The sequence below is a fragment of the Sinohyriopsis cumingii genome, chromosome 6, assembly GCF_028554795.1.
Source record: "Sinohyriopsis cumingii isolate HCF-2022 chromosome 6, ASM2855479v2, whole genome shotgun sequence".
NCBI lineage: Eukaryota > Metazoa > Mollusca > Bivalvia > Unionida > Unionidae > Sinohyriopsis > Sinohyriopsis cumingii.
Genome location: NC_142966.1, coordinates 137855970 through 137879105, shown reverse-complemented (window position 1 = coordinate 137879105; position 23136 = coordinate 137855970). Strand labels below are relative to the sequence as shown.

General features: G+C 35.1%; 1 protein-coding gene across 1 annotated transcript in view; it reads right to left on the bottom strand.

Annotated features, from left to right (window-relative positions):
• Positions 1-23136, bottom strand: part of LOC149798083 (phosphatidylinositol 3,4,5-trisphosphate 3-phosphatase TPTE2-like) — a 57722-nt gene that overhangs the window by 28283 nt on the left and 6303 nt on the right. Inside the window, exons 4-8 of the mRNA XM_089963171.1 lie at positions 19242-19373; positions 12003-12169; positions 9637-9701; positions 7861-7921; positions 6233-6314 (exon numbers count right to left, since the gene is read on the bottom strand). Coding sequence (XP_089819297.1) covers positions 6233-6314; positions 7861-7921; positions 9637-9701; positions 12003-12169; positions 19242-19373 — 507 coding nt within the window. The remainder of the gene's footprint in view (positions 1-6232; positions 6315-7860; positions 7922-9636; positions 9702-12002; positions 12170-19241; positions 19374-23136) is intronic.

The window sequence follows — 23136 nt, the reverse complement described above, 5'->3', positions numbered from 1 at the left end:
TTGGCAGATAAAGGTTTCCATAAGACATGATCTCAACTGGTAATATGTTGAAAAGGCTTTAATAAGTTCTGTAGCTACTCTGGTACAGCTCCATGTAGAACAACCTTGTGAAAATCAATCCTTTCGTATATTGTAAACCATTTAGTTATGTAAACAATGCTTTGGATGAGTAATCGTGAGATGCATCTAAAATAATGTGTGCTCCCCTCCTCCTAAGTCATAAAATAATGAGTGCTCCCCTCCTCCTAAGTCAATAAATTCCACCAAGCCAAGATTTGGCACAGTTTCCCTATACTGCTGAACAATAATCCATTACTGGAAGAAAATATAATTCCAGTATAGACTGCAAGTTTCTGAAGATAATTATTTCTTTATTCTGTTTTGTATGGCAATTATGGATGAGATTACAGTACAAAGTTTGTCTATATGGTTATCCCATTGCAGATTATTATCCACAGACACATGTAAATGGTTTTCATGTTTTACATTTTCTAATTGATGATTATTTAATAAAAGAGATCATTCTGGATATCAGAACTTATGTAGTTTTGTGACATGCTTAAATAATAAATTTTGTTTTACTTTCATTAATTACCATCTTATTCTGTTCTAACCTTGTTTGGAAAATTTTGGTAAAAGAACTAGATGTATTGCATCTTCAAAAAACAAATTGGTAGATTCATTATTTAATGCAAGATCATTTACTTATTTAAAAGAAATGAGGACCTAAAAAATGAGGGACTTCTAATTAAATAACTGAAAGACTGCTGTGAGCTAATATTGCCAATGGTTACTTGTTGAGATTTTTGGTTTAGGTATGATCTAAACTAGTTTAATAAGGAATTATCAAACCTGTTCACCTTCTGAATTTCATGATCAACTATAACAAAAACTTTCTTCAGGTCAAAGAACCATTATCCATTTCTTGTAGCGAAAGACCTGTTAATTTAGTGAGTTCTGCTTGGCTTGAGTGATATTTCTAAATCCTGAATGTGACTTACGAAACAGAAAGTAAGTTTCCAAAAAATCATAGACCTGCATAGGTACTTGTTTTTCAAATAATTTTGATACCAGAGGTAGAATGAATACTTACCTGTATTAGCAAGTATATACATTAAATCTGCAGAGTGAGAGGTTTCCTATTGTTTAAATAAAAGAAACATTTATCTAGTAAACTATGTTGATCTTTTCTTGATAATACATTACGCAATCACAATACCTATGGAGTAATACCACCACCTCACAAATCCAGCCTTCCCAGATATAATATTTAGATATGGGAGCTAAATGTTGTATGGCCACATTTCTGGCAGTCAGACATATGTCATGGATGTGGAGATGGTCCTTAAGTGAATCAATACTTGTACATTGTGAAGACCCAGGGACTGTTGTTGAGTTCCCTAAATTAGTAACTGTCTCCTTGAAAGCAAACTGCAAGAAATTCCTGAAAGATTTGTGAAATGGAACAAGTTTCTTGCAGATCTATGCTGAAGCATTTAAAACCCATCTTGATGTTTTCATTTTGAACTACAGCCTATGAAACTACTGACAGCACTTCAGTGTATGACTGGTCGAAGAGTGCCATTGATCTTTGGAACCAGGTGTAGTGTCAAATAAAAACCAGGTGATTTTACATTGCAAATATAGTTTACCATTCTTTTCTGGAGAAAATTGTTGATTTCTCACAGCAGGACCTCCACTTTAAATGGGTCTTTGGGGACATCTGTAGCTGAAAGGACTCGGACAAAGGAGGAAGGGTACTTTGCATGCTACTGAGGTCCCCGGAAACCACTTGGCCCTAAAGAAAGGTGAAGTGTAGAACTGCAAAAAGTCTATTTGCACTAGGATCCAACAATTGTCTGTGTAAGCAACACAATAGATCTGCCACTCAACCTGACAGTGGTAGCAGTTTGAATGCTGGTTTTTCTTTCTTGATCAGCAAGTCAACAATTGCTGGAACTCTCTGGATCATGCCTGCCGACAGAGAAGGAAGAGGAAAACAAAAGACTTTTTAATCAATGAATGAAAGGTAGAGTATTCTCTTGTCATCATTGGGTCTGGCAACAATGAAGGAACTTTTGAGCATACTTTGTCATCTCCAAAAGAGTGTGTTACACTGATGCCTTTTTATGAGATGGATCTGGTGAAAACTGTCTAACTGTCTAACCATACATACAGATCATCCTGATTAAAATATGGTCCTTCCTTAGAATGGCATGTGAATAAGTTTTTTATATATCACCTACAGCACTAAACCAGGTATAAGATGCCATCTGTCTTATGACACTATAATGGTATGGCGATCCAGAAGAGTGCTATTGTACTGGTGTCAGGTAGGCATACTGGTCAAACAGATTCCCCTCCTCTGACTTTCAACTGTGGTGTTGACATTCTGCAATCTGAAATGTATGGCCAAGTCCAATGATGGTTCAGCAGTGCTACTTTGTCTTTCATGACAATATCCAGTTCTTTTATTCTTGGATGGTGTTATGTGTTTAGGCTCTTTCAAAGATTAACAAGACAAGAGTGAAGATAACAAGCTCTGCAAAATTTACCAAATAATTTATTTCCCTGAAAATAAGGTAAAAATTAGAAAAACAACTTATTGTTTTATGAATCAAATCCAAAAATAAACCAAGAATTAAAAAATAGAAGTCCTAGTAATAAAAAGTCCTAATTAAACTGAGTTTGAACCCTGATGAAATCCAAAATGGAAGGCGATGACGTATTCTGTCGTCAGCATCATACTGATGTGTCAACAGTTCTTTGTTGAATCACAGAAAATAATATTCCAATTTGATTTCTGTATAAATTTTGATAACTGTCTTTGTCCAAGAAATAATTTAGAGCACAGGTATTTCCAGGGCAAAATAATCTCTTGGAATCCAAATAATTTGAAGAAAAATAAAATAATTAGCCCAAAAACTGGTCACAACATAAAACACTTTAACATCTCAAGTGTTAAGGCACTAAAGACTACTCTTTCTCAAAACATCAACAATAAATCTAGCTACAACGCAAAACAGATGCCCAGATGTGGGTCAATCCTCTGGAAAAACCATAGTTTCAAACTATTGCTACATGTTATTTATCATGTACTCCAAGTATATGGTCTCGATTTCACTTTATGAATATTACTCTGAGAAAGAATAAAGAATAAAAAAATTTAAAGTCATTTACTACAACTGTTACTGGTTCTAAATCAATGTCAGGAACTAGGTCAGCATTAGATACAATCTTTCTATCGTTAGTTGTTTTTAACTGAATTAAATTTCAGGACAATGTCATATCCAGTAAATAAAATTACATCACAATAACATGTAATGGAATAAAAAAATTAAAACAAACCACTAAATTAAATCAAATTAAATCAAGTAGACATAACCGATGGGTTATGGGATATTTAATCCATACAACTAGGCTTTACTTGCATGGTGTAATAGAGTTTGCTCGACTTAATCCTGATTCATCTGTAACTGGTAGTGATGACTGTTGTTTCAGGCCTATTAGTTCTGGCTAAAATGGTTTGTCAGGTTAATGCTGCAAAGTTGGAGTCTGGGCTGTAGCTGTTGAAAAGAATGTTATGTCCTGGATTGCTTCTTGCCTGGTGAACCCTCTGACTTGTGATACTCATTCAGCACCATTTATTGAGGTGATGTCAGCATGAATGTCTCTCTCTCTCTCCCTCTCTCTCTCACATTCATGCACATAATGACATGTGTTTCTTGAGTGGCAATCCATACAAGCTAGACATATACTCCTATTGTCTTCCACATCTTTCCACTATTGCAATGTTTTATTTAGTCCCTAGGACAGACAAAATTATACAAGTGTAGCCTGTTTTATGAACTCAAGGAATAGATGTTACTAGGCTACTACTACACAATACTGTGTATAGTTACCTGTGAGAAAGGGCCTAAGTGGCAACCACATAGCTGCCAACCTTCCAGGCTCACAATTAGAAGGGATAAAAAGTCATGAATTTGGACATGAATTCGTGAAAAATACCATGACAATAACTCCATCCACTCTGACCAATCCATCCACTCTGACCTTCAATACTATACTATATCAAGTTCGCAAAATAAAAATAAAACACTACACATATGCAGAAACATTTATTTATCAAGACATGATACTGTGGCAGATTTGAACTTCCTCAACTGCTTGATCGTAAATTTGTTTTCTAAACAGTTCCGACTTCTTGCCTGCTGGTTGATCTTGGTGACTAAAATTGCTGCCAAATTTTCTGCAGCTAAGGAGGCCCTAAAGTCCGTCTTATTTTTCCTCACTGAAGAAAATACTCTTTCGCTGTCACTGTTGCTGTGAGGAATGCACAGGAGCTGCAGCATTTTTGGTTCTTCAACAGGAAAATTTGGAAGCGATTTTCAAGTCTGGGAACATTTGTCAGAACAAATGTTTAGCATGGTCTCCAGCTGATAAAGGTAGATTGTCTTCGACAAGAAAACTCACAAATAATGCTTCAGCGTTGGTAGCCTGCAGGTCTTCCGCCAATGGTTTAAAATATTCCAGAGCTGAAATCTGCGAATTCTTAATTTTCCCAACTTCTAAGTGTTTTTCGCAGCTGACTTGCTTACTCACATCGTCTCTACGATGGCACACTGAGTGCAAAAAGCATGATGAATATCAATGTTTAATGGCAGAATGCATGGCCAATTTTTGATATATTCCAAATTAAACTTCACTTTTTGAGTAATACATTTCTTTTTCTTTGGTGGTGAAGACATTTTCAAGATCTTACATACGATGCTGAATGGTAGCTCAAATCAGTGTTGGTGACACATGCGCAGAGCAAAATTCCTGCTAGGCCCCAGTTTCTCTCAAAAGCATTTGTAAAACTACTCTTGTACATATAGAGTAAAATAGGCTAAAATGCTTGCTACCGGGCCAACTGTACTAATCGGCTGTAGATCTACTAATATCGTGACCAGCAGTACTGGACCATTTCGGCAACTGCGAATATGACGACTAGCGCTTAACGGGAAATCGGTTATATTAAAGATTTAAAATAATTGAGGATTGGAGAATTCGTGAATTTTTGGCTTGCGGCGTGAATCCGTGAATCGCTGAAAAAGTCGTGAAATTCACACCAAATTCGTGAGGGTTGGCAGCTATGCAACCAAGACTGGTAAGAAAAGAGAGGCATTAGTTTCAATAGCTATGAACTGGACATTATTATATAAAATAAATTATATTATATTCAATTTATTGTATAAATTTATCTGTACAAAAAGACCAAGATACTGCAGATCCAGGTAAAGTCAATGAAGCATTGCTTAGAATAACTATAAAGTGAACACTATTATATAAAATATATTGTGTAAAGTTACCTGTATAAAAAGACCAGGAGACTGCAGATACAGGTAAAGTCATTGAAGCATCGCTTAGAATAACTATGACACTTACTATGACTGTCTGTAGAAAACTCATCCTTATGTACCTAACTGTACCTAGATATGCATGCAGCATCAACTTAATAACCCGAAGTCTTCTACGGCACATATATTACCTGCATAATGCAATAAAGCTATTAATGATATCCAAAAGCATGTTACTCCGCACAAGCAGAAACAGTAACTGAGACACACATGGGAATTGACACAAATTTTTATGTCATGGGAAGATCACTCCGACTGTCACATGTGCAGCCATACAGCATTTAGCTCCCATAACTAATAATTTTAGCTGGTAGGGCTGGATTTGTGAAGAAATGGTAGTAATCCTATAATATTATGATCAGGTAATATATTTGAAGCAGAAAACATTCCAATGTGGGTATGTGAGAAAGCTTGCCAGTAGCTTCTCGTGGGTCGGTGGTTCTTTCCGGGGTTTTCCCGGGTTCTTCCTCCACCATTAATACTGGCCACCATGTATAGCCTATCGTGTGCTGAAAAATGGCGTTAAACCCCACAACAACAACAACAACAGCAGAAAACATTCTTCATTTATGGTTTGTAGCAGCTATGTAATTCTTGCAAAATGTTACCACATGAAAAATGTTACTATATTAAAATTGGTACCACATGAAAAATGGTACCAAAGTTTTTAAATTGGTACCACAAGAAACTAATTACCCCTAGAAAAATGGCGTACTTACAATACTGACCTGAAAATTATCTAAACAAACACATGACTAAACATTTTGAAAGAGTGGAGTTTATCAAATCTTGATGCCTTTAATCCAATCGAACAACACCATTCGGTTTCTTACCTTAGAGTTGGAACATTATGGTCATCAATAAAAACTCTTTCCACCCGATTATCAAAAAGTGTTTCGTCATACTCCATCTCACCTATAGAAAAAGAAAAGTACAAGGTACACTTTGGAATTTAATTAGATCTGAGCAAGCTGCATGGGATTGGCCAAATTAGAAAATTAAGGGTCAAGCAAAACTGCTAATGCTCCATTGATAAATGGTGATGTCAATACTTTTCCATCTCATGTATCTCAAACTTTAGAGCATCAGTCTAAACAAAGTCATACTTATATTAGCATATTAATGAGACAATATTAGAATCTCCATAGAAACAATTATAATTATGGTAAAACAATGCTAGAATGAGACCAACTTCAGTATCTTTCTAAAGCAGATCTCCATAGCAACTATTATAACAGTAAAATAATATTACATTATCTTACTTAAAAAAAATCTAAAATCCATACATTCAAAAATGCTTTAAGTGATCTCATAACTACAAATGGCAGTCATTGCCCTAAACATGTTATGGAATTAAGTCTGTTAGACTGGTTTAGAAATTTAATTGGGGAGTATTGGTACTCAGATAAAGGGTATGAAGACTACATCCACAATGAGGTTATAAAGGAGAAATATACCACTGAATAAAAATGAGGCTACACAAGTAGCTTGTCAGGATCATTGACCACTTTATCAGAGACAAATGTGCACCAAATTTGGAAGAGGGAAAACAAATATGATAACCTGCATAGATATTTCAATCCTTTATATCACACAAGTTAATCCACTTCAGTGAAAATAGGAACTGATGTGCATGGTTGCTTTGTCTCCCTTTGCATGCTCTCCAGCAATAACTATAAAAGAAGCCTGCAATCACATGTCACCTCGATGTAACACTGATGACCATTGATTTTACAGCTATCAAAGTGATTCATTAATGAATTCCACCATGAAAGGTTGTTTTTCCTTTATCATTATCTTTAACAAGTTTGTGCTCACTTTGCTTAGGGTACTTATTAATCATAAGTTGTGGAGTGTGTCAGCTAGTTTTACTGTAGTAAATGATGACAGCACCTTCACTTAATCCACATGATAATTAGAGTCTTCAAAGCAATTTCTTGGTCAGATGGTTAACCTATTCAATCACAGGTACTCAATACAGATACAGCAGTCCTTAGTTTTAGTTTCTACTTATAGTTTGTTCATTTTTCAATAGCTTTATAAAACTTGCTTTGTGTCTGGAAACATTTTGTAATATTTAAAATTATTCCAAATTTTAAAAACATGGTGTCCAGATAATTGTAGTCTGACTATTTGAGGTAATTAGAGTAATCATGGACAGACATACACATGGACAGATGGAGAGTTTTACATTATCCCTGATGCATTTAATAACATGTAGGGATATAGATGCAGAATATATTCAACAATTTTCTGACTTTTTACCCACTTTTGTATTAACGAAAAATCAAGGGTGATTAAAAAAAACTGAGGTTTGAAACCCATGTCTACATAATCATTTTGACATGACACTGAGGTTAACATGGCATAAATGAGGACAACCAAAACTTTTAGAAAATATTTTTATAAGTACAGGAAAAAAAGCCAGACTTTACACTTAGTTTCTAAATGAAGTACTTACTACAAAGATTATAAATTCTGTAGTGACGAGGGTGTTTGGTATTAAAAAATCTAGCAACTTCCTGAAATAGATAGCATTATTAAATTAAATATACATGCACATTGTTAAATTTAAGTATACATGCACCATCATCCGAAAATGCTTAGTGACTTAAATGAGAAATTTAGAACAGAGGTGGGCAAACTTTCCAGTGCAAGTGCTGCATACACAAATTTACACCTTGTTGCGGGCTGCATAGTTCATTAAGTAAAATAATTAATATTTGAAATAGCAAAAACAAAAGGTTTTTCTAAATAATATCTAATTAATTTTCAGTTGTTAATATGTTGTTAATATTTGAAAACTTAAACTTAAACTTCAAAAGAAGCACATTTATTTGATAAATAGAATAACATAAAAAGAGTCAGTGTGAATGATGACTTGTTCCTAGGCCGCATGAAAATCCTTGGCAGGCACCATGAATGCCCTTGGTGGGCCGCACGCGGCCTGCGGGCCACAGTCTGCCCACCACTGCTTTAGAACAAGCTCAAGACTTTGTTAAAAATCAGTCATATTAGATATGAAATATTTAAAATTAATAATTAACTGATAATAATAATAAATCATTTTTAGTTAATTATTAACTCAAGTTTATTTGTACATGCCATTTTCACAATGATCAGACAAGGAAATTCACTAATGCAATCTAACTTACACACATGATATGAATTTGTTCATTGTAACAACAGCTAACTGTACAAGACATGTAGTACAGATTAAAATTTCTGCCTTAATTTTTCATTTATATATTCAAGTTTGACAGTACAGATTGACTCAGTCATGCATGCTGATTTGACAACAATTAGACAAGGATGATAACTCCTCTAACTTAAAAAAATGTTTTTAAAACAACAGAGTCATCAATATAACAAAACTGTTCATAAAACGTCTTGGAACAAGAGATAACTGTATAATGAAATGATATGTCAAAAGTTAATTAAAGTGAAGCAACTTTTGAAAGCAAGTAATGCTTGGTTCTAATCATTCTACAGACAAATAAAAGGCACACTGGTAATTTGCTAAACAAATTACCATGCTGACAATATTATCAGTTTGTCTGGCTGTCAGGGTGTGTAAAAACTAACATTCAAGACTATTACATATATATAAAATAACAAGGAAAACAAATTCATGTAAAAACAGTATGAATAGGACAATTCAAAGCACCAACATGCTTGTAATAATGGAACCATAGAGTTAAAAGAAACGTTAGTAAATAGAAACCATAGAGTTAATAGAAACATTAGTTAAAGAAAACATAGAGTTAATAGAAACATTAGTTAATAGAAACCATAGAGTTAATAGAAACATTAGTTAATAGAAACCATAGAGTTAATAGAAACATTAGTTAATAGAAACCATAGAGTTAATAGAAACATTAGTTAACAGAAACCATAGATAATAGAAACATTAGTTAATAGAAACCATGGAGTTAATAGAAACATTAGTTAATAGAAACCATAGAGTTAATAGAAACATTAGTTAACAGAAACCATAGAGTTAATAGAAACATTAGTTAATAGAAACCATAGAGTTAATAGAAACATTAGTTAACAGAAACCATAGAGTTAACAGAAACATTAGTTAATAGAAACCAGAGTTAAAATTTGTTTCATCATACAATGAACAATCCAATACAGGAGAATTTAGGATTACATATTACCTGCAATTCAGTCCAACATTACTACTGTGTTAATATTCCTGATGAATTTAAGAAGTCTACTAATGACAACTTACCCTGATTGGGTTCCTATACACTGCCATAATTCCAGAGGATGGAAAAGACATTGCTATTACTCGTTCTGAAAAAAAGAAGAATCAAATCTCATAACTTTCAATGCATAAAATGCAGACATTGTCAGTAGGCTACCATTAAACTATTTCTTAAATGTGAAGTTATTTGATAAGTGAAAATCTATGTACATATAAACCAGTCAAAGCAGAATAACATTGTAACAACCACAACCAAATGATAATTTAAATTTCAAGAAAGGACAATCAAGAGCTGTCAAATTTCACTAACTAAGCTTCAACAAAATACTTTGCCAATATAGAAAATGGTAACCTTGCCAATGTAGAAAGTGGTCACCTTGCCAATGTAGAAAGTGGTAACCTTGCCCATATAGAAAATGGTAACATTGCCAATGGAGAAAGTGGTAACCTTGCCAATATAGAAAACGGTAACTTTGACAGTATAGAAAATGGTAACCTTGCCAATATATCAAGTGGTAACCTTGCCAACATACTGAGTGGTAACCTTGCCAACATAGAAAACAGTAACCTTGCCAATATAGAAAATGGTAACCATGCCAATATAGAAAATGGTATCCTTGTCAATACAGAAAGTGGTAACCTTGCCAATTTAGAAAATGGGAACCTTACCAATACAGAAAATCATAACATATTCAATTCATGTTATGCTATATAACACATGTTCATGTATTATATAGCATTATCATGGCATTCAAACATGATATATATATATATATATATATATATATATATATATATATATATATATATATATATACACACAAGACAAGGTCAGTGACTAAGTAATGACAGCTGCATTGTTTAAAGTAAAGATAATACAATAAAACAATACTAACTTTGCAGACAAATGGCTGAAAATTCCAGAAAAATAAAATGGATTTGAAAGGTATAGAAAACACTTAGGCTGAGGAACATCTGGGTAACTATATGATATGCAGCCTAACACTGGCAACATGATGGCAATTATTATGCTATCTAGGAATTGTTTCCTCCAACAGACAGGAAAGACATCTTTTTTTTTTGTCCATTCGGAGGGCTAGATTTTAAAAAGTAGCAAACTTAAATGCCAAATCTTTTAAAAGGAATTTTAAAAGCTCTGAATAATTATTTTGTCAATAAATTTAATATTGATTGACAGACAAACTAAGGATATTTAAATCATCAGTATCTGCAAATGCAGCATATCTGAAACCTGTAGATATATGCATACAATGTAATATAGGATAGATGCATGCAATGTAATATAGGATATATGCATACAATGTAATATAGGATATATGCATACAATGTAATATAGGATAGATGCATGCAATGTAATATAGGATAGATGCATACAAATGTGATATAGGATAGATGCATACAATGTAATATAGGATAGATGCATACAATGGAATATAGGATATATGCATACAATGTAATATAGGATAGATGCATACAATGTGATATAGGACATATGCATACAATGTAATATAGGATTGATGCATACAATGTAATATAGGATAGATGCATACAGTGTAATATAGGATATATACATACAATGTAATATAGGATATATGCATATAATGTAATATAGGATATATGCATACAATGTAATATAGGATATATGCATACAATATAATATAGGATATATGCATATAATGTAATATAGGATATATTGAATACAGTGTAATATAGGTCAACGACAGTGATGTAAAGATGTTGGAGAAGGAGAACAATTTGTTACTGAGCAAAGAGCATACTGTAATATCCAGCTAACTTCTGACTGAAATCAATGCCATCTTAGATAAAGGTTATGGATGTAACTACCTATTCTACAATTTTTTGGTTCATTTCATCATTTTAAAGGTGGTCAAGAACAAATAGAAGATGGAATACTGTTGGCTGTAGTTGGTTAGCAGAAACAGGCTCTGGTGAAGGGGATAATTTATGAAGATACTCGATGCACATCATAAAATATTTATATTATCTTAGGCATTCATTTGTCAGCTATTTTTAATATACAGAAGAAACATTTTTGAAGTTAAGAAACAATTTTGCAAATTGGGTCCAGCATTATAACTTTCAAACAAGGACAAGGGGTAACCTCATAGGCTTACTGGTTTCTCATAGCAAGAGGTCTGATTATGCAGATTATGTCAATTGCATGATATCATAGGTGGATGGACAAACATGTAGTACTTAAGTGACTACATAATGATTTAATTGGAAAGCAACCCAATGGGATTGCCGATAAGCAATAATTATCTGAATTTTTTCTATAGATCAATATCTGATTGCAAGAAAACAGAGTTTTACCCATTGTATAATGCACAATTCACACAATCTGATACCTGTAATGTAACACAAATCTAGGTCAAATCCATCTTTCTGATACCGTCTTTTGTTCATTGACACAACTCTGCGAGTCGCTGAGGTAATATGGCGCCTCTGTTGGACCAAGATGTAAACAATACGCACGATTCTGATTATTCGCACAACTCGACCAAAAGTGACTAACCTGAAAGGAAAAAATGCACCATTAATTTAATAATTAATTTAATAATTAATTTAATAAGATCTCTTGCTGAAATCCTAATCTAGTCAAAAAGAAACAAAGAACTTACTATAAACTTTGCGATCTTACTTTTCTAACACTATTGATGTTGCCTGCAATAAATTGTCACCATTGGCATATGCCAAACTAGACTTGAATTTAAGGGAGAAGTTACTTCTCCTTTTGGACGGAAGAGGGAGATTGGCAGCAATACAATACTTTTGTTCTCTTATTTATACTATACCTTTTTGTTCTCGTCATCGGTCTTTGCATTTAACACTGGTTTAAAGCAATACTTTACCTTCCAGTAAAACATTCTCTGCGTTGCATGCATATTATAAACACATTTTATAAGTTTATGACTCTATCATATTCACATACAGTGTATACATACTTGAAAGTGTATGTTAGGATGAAGAGATATATGCAATGTATTTTGTCCATGTCTTTAAAAAAAAGTACAGAGGTAAAAAAAATTTTTTTATAGTAAATCATGTTCATCTGAAAATACTCACCTCATCACATTAACATTAGGAATATAAACATGGTACTTCCCAAATAAAAGACAAAAATTCATCTTTTTTGTTTATAACATATAGACGAAGGAAAGCAACTCTTGACCGTTACCTCCCCTAACCACTGCTAGGTGTCACCAGTTTTAACCTGAATGTACTACCAATAGGATGCTCGCACAGTGGGATGGGTAGAACAGTCTGCAAGTAATGTGGTCAGGTATGTATTATTGGAGAAACATAATTTACTATAAAATTTGCTTTCTTCTTTGATTACATTTGCAGCTTATATTAACATTAGGAGAATAGATAATATGTGGAGGGAATGCTGAGGATTCTATTTATACCTCAGGTATCCTTTGAGGGAAGAAAGGTTGGATTCCTTACGTGAACAATAATGCATTCTGCTGCTTAAACAACACAGGCTATAGTTAAAAAGCTTATTGATTACTGAAGTCTTACTGAACTCAAAATTCACTGGTGAATCCAGCAAAGATGAGAGGCTGTGTTGGTTTAATTAGGTCTGGTTGTCATCTGGTCATTAGGTCTGGTGGTCATATGGGTATTAGGTCTGATGGTCATCTGGGCCTCAGCCACAGGACCCACCAGGTTCAGATTCTGTCTCTGCAAAGCTAAATCCCTGAGAAAAACACTCAAGAAGGTTGACTCTCATACCAGCAAACAGCTTCTATGATGTCTCAGATCACAACAATGCATTTAAATACTGGGCTCACAGAGATCACTCTAATTTCATGAGTGGAGGGCCTAATGAGGTCACTTGATCTTATGAGAGCATGCAGACTGTATAAATCCATTTAAGAGACAATTAAAGGACTTGAGAGGTGATAACCTGATTTTCCACCCTCAAGGGAGAAAGTCTTTTGTGGTTGCTACTACTTATCTCTGTGCACTTCAAGTAGTGCTTGAGGGCATGGACAGGACCTCACATAGCTGCTGTTCTCTCTGAAATTCTAATGAGGTCACTTTGATCTATAAAAAAGAGGAAGCATATACCGGTAGCTATTCTCTGACTGCCAATCAATGGTATCCAATGGTAACCAGTTCTTCATTGCAAAGCCTGGTTGTGTGATGAGGATCACCCAAGCATAGGACCTGAACTGAAGAAAGTTTTGATCAACTCAAAAGGACATTAAACTCACTCACCTTGCAGGCTGAAGCTAAAGATGTCAGAAAATGATAAATGTTTCATTGAGATCCTGGCTAACGGATCAAACATGTGAGTTGAGTCATGTTAGGATCCAGGACAAATTCCAGTTTGTAAACAGGGTGAGTAATTTTGGTTGACTCAAATCAAAATTGACTAGTAGGTGCAACTGATCTTTATCAGGACATATTGCTTCAGCTATGGTGCATTAATGTGTCAGATATCATGGAACAGTAGCCTCTGATGGTAAATGACACCAAAACTTTTTCTCCCCATAGCCCTTGAAATAAGTCTGCTAGTGGAGGGATCAAGGTACTCAAAGGGATGATGGTACTGACTCCACACCAGTCTTTGGAGACATGCCACTTTCCCTCATAAACCTTCAGAGTAGAGGACTTTCTACTGCTCTTGAGATTCTCTCCACAACTGAATATCTGAATTCGTTCTCTCACAAGGCTCTCCTGACAATGTCCAAGTGTGAAAAAGAAGACAGCAGGGGTGAAACACCTGCAACCTTGGTTATTGGAGAAGATTCAGTTTGGTCATAATCTTGTTGGGTAAGTGACCTGGGTATTGTCCCATCTGAGTGGGGCTTTCAGAATTATTTTGAATTTTTTTCCCAATAATTTCTGTATTAATGACTGTACTAAGGCTGCGGGGCTGGGGGAAGTAATTATCCATAACCATGTTACAAAGTGCACAAATGCAATACAAAACCTATGATGGAGGGATAATTTTGGACAGAACATTGGCCAGAAAACTGAGTCAGCTGAGAATATGTCTAGTTTGCACACCAATCTAGAAAAATGACAGACTAGCATGCACAGGTCAGGTGCCCCCATTTGAGGAGATAAATCACCACTACAGATTTGTCCAACATAATCAGAACTGACTTCCTGGAGAGTCAGTCCTTCCAGAGCTGATAGGTGTTTTGATAGCTTTCATTTCTGGAAGGTTGATGTGAAGAGGCCATTCCCCTTGTCTCCACTGACGAACTGCTGTTATTTACCTAAATAATTCAGGCCATGAACTCCCAGATGTATTAGTTGTCTGATTTTTCTGCCAGTTTGAAAAGCTCAAAAGATGACAGGTCTAGCATCAAAGATGTGGCAACAATGGTTTGAACCAGCTTTTGTGTGGCAAGAAACACATTCTTATCCACCTTATTAAATGGTGGGGCAGACCCATTAACCACTGTTACATTTTTTTCCCATGCCAAGAGTTCAGTATGGTAGATGCTGCAATGTGTTTTGTACCAGCACAGTGAGAATGACCCTAATATCTGACTTTCCAAAAAGAAGGCTTTAGCATTCCCCAGATCATAGATTTGATCAGACAGCTGATCATTAATCTCGAGTTTTGCTGGCTTGGGAAACATATGGACACAATGAGACTCTCCATCATCGTGAATGCCAACCAATGCTTTGACTCTAAAGCCAGCATCACAACTAACATTCACCCTCTCAATGGTCAGATTGGAGAAGGGTTGTTACTAAGAAGTATCTTTACATTCAATGTGTGAAATCATCTGCTTCCATTTTGAGATAAACCATGCCCTAAAGTAACAATGACACAATGCCCTCATCCCTAAAAAAATAACTGCTAATACCCTGCTGGTAGCCAGATCAAAAAGATGGCTCTGCTTGGTGATTTTGCCTCACATGGACAGACAACTGGTTAGCCAGGAGAGTGGTCTACCTGGTTGTTGGATATGTGAAAACCAGACTGATTGACTTTGGTACCAGTTATGATGGAAGCATGTCTGGATCGAGGGATTTTCAGCTACCATGATATACATATGTAACCCTTGGCCTAACTATAGAGACAAATCACTAAGGTTCCTATCCTTATAAATATAAGAAGCTGTATGTTTGGCTAAATGGTTGGCTCTATGACTAGAAACAGGTTTGGACAGCTGGTATGTCTCTTGATGGTGAGACAGCAATACAACATGTTGGATCCACTGGATTAAAAAATTAGCCCATGCATCTTGGTGTACAAGACCAAAGGCCAAGGTCTTACATCAACTGGGCTGCCTGAAAAAGGGAGAATAATCCCTCACTGTATCCTAATTATCCGCAGGAGCAAAAGATGGAAAGAAAGGTAAAATCGCCATCTCCTGTACCAGCTGATGTACAAGTTGGTGTAAATGTCATAGAGTTAGAAAGTGTCATGCTTCTGATTTTGTTGCAGTTGGGGGGACAAGGTAGCCTCCCCAATAAGGCTCAAAACTGATTCTGTATACTTAGTACATCTGTACTGGTCTTACATGCATTTCCTCTCTTCTCTTTGGCCACAAATTGCACATACTGCAATGGGAAGATGAGGTACATTTGGTACATCTCTGGCAGAACTCATGTGTACCTTTCCAGGTGTAATATTTCTTGACTATAATGCATTTAGATCACATGTTTCTGCAACAATAAACAATATATAAATTATCATGTCAGGGTATTAATAATTCATTAAATAACACCCATTATAAACAGCGTGCGTGAACTAAAGACAGCATGTGTGACCACTTGCAAGTCTATATCCATCATCAATAATAGCATGTTGTACCATGCGGTCTAAAAAGACCAAGTCTGAGAAAGTGATAAATGTCACAAAATATTTACCAAATTCTAAACAGAATAATTACCACCTGTTTCAAATAAATCGAAATTTGTTTAGGATGGCTTGAATTTAACACACACAGACTTGGATTAATGGGAGGCTTATTCCATAATGTTGTGCATGGAAACCAAGCTTCAAAACTGGCAACTAGCGGTGGTATGGGTAGGTCATGGGCAAGAGTTATTACCCACCAACATGAGAACATAAACCTTAAGTTTGATGCTTAATCTCATTGCTGCTGATAAACATGATCAATTAATTAATTTTTAATCAATGATGAAATAAAGCATCAAAGTCAATATATGAATGAACTTTTTCCTTCTTTCCAAATGAATCAAAACATGGTCAAGAACAAACATGATGCCATGCATACCATCTACTTTTAGAAACAGGGATTTTCCCAAGAAGACCAGTCATACTGTCTGGCCTTCATACAACAATCCACATATTGGACTGCAAATTTATGGTTTTAGTATTTGTCCATGTACTTATAATAATGTCATGCTTTGGTTATATGTTGTTTACTTTGCTGCTATTTTTGTATATTTGTACAAAAATGAGCTATTTAAGAAAACAATGCAGACCAAACAGCGCTTCCTGAATTCCACAACACAGCACTGCCCCATATGTTTCTGACCTAAAAATGTTTATTTTTAAGCTAAATTTTCTATCACATAATATTTACACTTCACTTTCCTAGGAAATGTATATTTTCCTTAATTTATGTGCATAAGAAAATCACAAAACCAGTCTAATGAAGAGGTAATTCCTAGAAACAGTAATATCTGCCATTACTACCTCATGACAGGTTCACTTTAAGTTTCAAACAGGTCTTATAAAGAAAATAACATAAGAGTAGCAGTTAAAATCTCAAAAATTATATTTAGAAAGACCTTTCACTGATTCTATTCTGAAGACACAAATTGTCCGGGGGGCCCCGAGTGGCCGAGTGGTCTAAAGCGCTCTTCGTTACGGATCACTGCCATCTCACCTCTGTCTGCGGCGGTTCAAGTCTAGGATTCAGCCAATGTGGGTATGTGAGAAAGCTTGCCAGTAGCTTCTCGTGGGTCGGTGGTTCTTTCCGGTGTTTTCCCGGGTTCTTCCTCCACCATTAATACTGGCCGCCATGTATAGCCTATCGCGTGCTGAAAAATGGCGTTAAACCCCACAACAACAACAACAACAAATTGTCCGGTACATATTGATGTTTTAAGCTTCAAAACATTAAGTTGCTATCTGTTCATTATCAAAAGATAACTTCCCAAAACTGGGCAGTAATAACAAAAGATAACTTGCAAGGTAATGGGTTCATGGTCAGTCAGGACACAAAAATACATACCTGTGAATGCGCAAAACTTTGTTTTGTCTGCACAATTGATATTGACACCTGCTAAGGTTGCATGCAATGCACTTGACCTGTGGGTATGGTACTGTGACATCTCAGCTGGGTCAAAGGAGTATTTCAAAATCTATGAACTACTGTCACTCAGTTTACATCTAAAAAACAGCACAGGGCAAAGTCATTCTTGCCAGCCTAATAGAAGAAGGCAAAGTCATTCTTGCCAGCCTAATAGAAGAAGGCAAAGTCATTCTTGCCTGCCTAATAGAAAAAGGCAAAGTTAAAATTTTTGGATGACAAATATAAGAAGGCAAAGTCATTCTTGCCTGCCTAATAAAAGAAGGCAAAGTTAAAAAATTTGTATGATTAATAGAAGGCAAAGTCATTCTTGCCCACCTAACTGAAGAAAGCAAAGACATTCTTGCCTGCCTAATAGAAGAAGGCAAACTCATTCTTGCCAGCCTAATAGAAGAAGGCAAAGTCATTCTTGACTACCTAATAGAAGAAGGCTAAGTCAACATTTTTGGATGACTAATAGAAGAAGATAAAGTCATTCTTGCCTGCCTAGTAGAAGGCAAAGTCATTCTTGCCAGCCTAATAGAAGAAGGCAAAATCATTCTTGCCTGCCTAATAGAAGAAGGCAAAGTCATTCTTGCCTGCCTAATAGAAGAAGGCAAAGCTAAAAAATTTGGATGACTAATAGAAGAAGGCAAGTTAAAAATTTTGGATGACTAATATAAGAAGGTAAAGTCATTCTTGCCTGCCTAATAGAAGAAGGCAAAGTCATTCTTGCCAGCCTAATAGAAGAAGGCAAAGTCATTCTTGACTACCTAACAGAAGAAGGCAAAGTCAACATTTTTGGATGACTAATAGAAGAAGGCAAAGTCATTCTTGCCTGCCTAGTAGAAGAAGGCAAAGTCATTCTTGCCTGCCTAATAGAAGAAGGCAAAGTCATTCTTGCCTGCCTAATAGAAGAAGGCAACATCATTCTTGCCGGCCTAATAGAAGAAGGCAAAGCTAAAAAATTTGGATGACTCAGTTGCCCTGAGAACAAGATCCTTATCTGAGTATTTTGTTCCTACCAAATATTCTTCCAAAAATCTTGAAAACTGTCATGAAGGTGGACTTATACTTTTGTATGACTGAGTTTTGGGTAAAATATTCCAAATATAGCATTTTAAAAAATAATTTTTGTCTGTATCAATGTTGCATGAAATATAACTTTTTATGATTCTCTTTCTTATTGTGTCCACATTAACATAACTGGTTTATGAACAATAGCTGTAAGTTACTGGGAATAGTCTTAAAACTTTCTAATCCATGTCAAAACTGAAGGAAAAAAGTTCAACAAACAATAGAACTAAAACATCAATGTCACTTATGAGATTTGTTAGCGATATTTACTTGGCATAGTCCACTTTGTTAGAAGAACAGTCGGTGTTGGCATCCATAATAGTGAACACCATATCCAAGATGAAAGACACCAAAATCACACTGCCATCGATTATTTCATACAAGCTGTCAAAAAACTGTCTCCTGAAAATTAAAAAATACAAAATACATGTACTTCAATATATATTGAAGAGAAATAAAAGCAACTAAAGCAGTTGTGATGGCTTGTCATTGCAAATTCTCATTATTTTTACAGTATGTTCCATTGCAAATATCTATTCTTTGTAAAGTATGTTCCACTGCAAATTCCTTATCTGCTAGAATAACCATGTCAATGTATAGTGAGACGGGTACAGTTTGGTACAACCTCCTTGTCCACTAGAATAGCCATATCATTATACAGTGAGACTAGGTACAGTCTGGTACAATTTCCTTGTTCACTAGAATAACCATGTCCTCTGTTCAGGACATAGTTATTTTAGTTGACAAGGAAATTGCAGCAAACTGTGCAATAATTCCACTCAATAATGTCTGTTTCAAAGTACATAAAAGTGTATATTTCTAGCAGAAATGATTAAATCCATGACCTGAGCTCTTCAGTCACATGCCTGTAATAAATGGATTTGACTTCCTCATACTCAAATAACTATTCCACCTCTATGATTTATTACACAGATTTAAGTCGGCTTTTTTCCTCCATGTACACTATGTTGGAAGTAGACATAGCAGTTTTTCCTCTGAAGATTTTCTTCTTTACATTTTCTATCACTGATCAAGGATCATGTGCTTTCAATTCATGCCCAAGCCAATCAAAATCTGTATGACTTTTCTATCAGCCAATGAAATGGATCATCTTATGCTTGTTTGGCACATCATGCACTCTATTCAGTAAGCTGGGGATGCACTCAGTTCAGTCTAAAATCAACTATAATGTTCTTTTATCTTTATTTTTATAGGTTCTTTTTAATGCACTTCACTGGCAATATGGAAGGAAATTCCTAATGCCATAGATGAAAAACAAGAATCCCTTGAATCGGTCTGATGCTCCACTTTTCAAAAAGAATCTGCAGGAATTCAAAATATGACAATTTCTTCTTTTGATCTGATGACATTCTTGAGTGATACGATTTTCAAATTATTAAATGTCATCGTCATATTGGAATAAGATTAGTACCATTTTCCAAAATGAAGACACCATAAGAAGACTTATGGTGAAAACCCAATGTTGACATGACTTTCCATACATACACAGTAACAATAAGATTTTCAAGATGGATTCTTTGGGGGCCATATTGGACTTAAGGTCAGCACCATTTTTTTTTAAAACCAGCTAGACACTACAGTGAAAGGATGATATTATGACTTTCTCTTCAGTAGGAGTAGTAATAACAAGATTTTCATGATGGCTACAGTGGGGACCATATTGAATGGATCAAGCAGACATCATAAGAAGTTAGGGCCAACTAAACATTTGGTGAAAACCCATATCAATATGACTTTCCATTCAGGAGTAATTATATGTTCAAGATGGCTGCCATACTGGATGTCAAATTGGCATCATTTTCATTTGGGAAAAAAGGAACATCATAAAAAGTCTTTTATTGAAACCTCCATACTGACCTACCATCCATTCATGAGTAGCAATAACAAGATTTTCTAGATGGCCACTGCAGCAGCCATATTGGATGCCTGAGTAACACCATTCTCATTCAGGACAAACTAGGCTTGTAATGAATGTGTGTGTGTGTGAAGTTTCATTGCAATTCTCCAAGTAATTTAGGAGGAGTATTAATAATTTGTCCTAATGGGAAAACAGACATCGTTAAATAGACAAAGAGCAGACAATCATATTAGCTCTTCTGATTTATGACTAGTAAAGGTCACTAGCACAATGGCACAGCCTTGAATGAACCTGGAAGTTTTATATGTTTTCAGTTCCAGTCACCAAGATTAAATACAATTAAAGATTGTGTCAGGTCTCAAACACAAGTTCAACCAATCAAGGATGACTGAACCAAGGAACCAATGAGATCCTATTCTATAGCACCTAAGTAAACTTGCTGCATGCTGGGTAAAATCTTGTGATGCAGTACTGTAAATTTCTTTATTTTTGTGGTTATCATTTTCTGAGCTTTGTCAAAAATTACATTTTTTTCAAAAACCATATAAGCTCACTTGTAAGTTGAGTCAAACTGCAAACAAAACAGACCATTGTCTGCTGTCACATGATATGCCAGTAGATATGGGTCTATTTTGTCTGTTCTGTTGATTACTCCAAACAAACAGCATAAACCCTGATCTGACTGCATATTATGCAACAGCAGATTGTAGTCTGTGCAGTTTGCAGTTGAACTCAGCATATAAGAGAGTATAATTATATGCTACCTAAATTTGTTAATTGGAAGGTTCCCTACTATTGCTAATTGATCAGTGAGTCTTTGGACTTGTATTAACCACTAAATCCAAAATAAATGGTATCCCTAAAAAGATAAATCAATGCACATTGTTATTACTTAGCATTATTTCAATTACACGAATAGAATAGCATAACCTAGATAGAATAGTATACCTATGGTATAACAGCATACCCAGGATAGAAAAGTATACTCTAGGTAGAATAGCATACCCTTGATAGAATAGTTTACCCTAGATGGAATAGTATACCCTATATAGAATAGTATAACATAGGTAGAATAGCATACCCTAGATAGAAAAGTATACTATAGATAGAATAGTTTACCCTAGATAGAATCATATACCATTGGTAGAATAGCATACCCTAGATTGAACAGCTTACCCTAGAGAGAATAGTATACCCTAGATAAAATAGTATTCCCTAGGTAGAATAGCATACCCTAGATAGAATAATATACACTAGGTAGAATAGCATACCCTAGATAGAATAGTATACACTAGGTAGAATAGCATACCCTAGATAGAATAGTATACACTAGGTAGAATAGCATACCCTAGGTAGAATAACATACCCTAGATAGAATACTATACCCTAGATAGAATAACATACCCTAGGTAGAATAACATACCCTAGATAGAATACTATACCCTAGATAGAATAACATACCCTAGGTAGAATAACATACCCTAGATAGAATACTATACCCTAGATAGAATAACATACCCTAGGTAGAATAACATACCCTAGATAGAATAGCATACCCTAGATAGAATAGCATACCCTAGATAGAATAGCATACACTAGGTAGAATAGCATACCCTAGATAGCATACTATACCCTAGGTAGAATAACATACCCTAGATAGAATAGCATACCCTAGATAGAATAGCATACACTAGGTAGAATAGCATACCCTAGAGAGAATACTATACCCTAGATAGAATAACATACCCTAGGTAGAATAACATCCCCTAGATAGAATACTATACCCTAGATAGAATAACATACCCTAGGTAGAATAACATACCCTAGATAGAATAGCATACCCTAGATAGAATAGCATACCCTAGATAGAATAGCATACCCTAGGTAGAATAACATACCCTAGATAGAATAGCATACCCTAGATAGAATAGTATACCCTAGATAGAATAACATACCCTAGGTAGAATAACATACCCTAGATAGAATAGCATACCCTAGATAGAATAGTATACACTAGGTAGAATAGAATACCCTAGAGAGAATAGCATACCCTAGATAGAATAACATACCCTAGGTAGAATAACATACCCTAGATAGAATACTATACCCTAGATAGAATAACATACCCTAGGTAGAATAACATACCCTAGATAGAATAGCATACCCTAGATAGAATAGTATACACTAGGTAGAATAGCATACCCTAGGTAGAATAACATACCCTAGATAGAATAGTATACACTAGGTAGAATAACATACCCTAGATAGAATACTATACCCTAGATA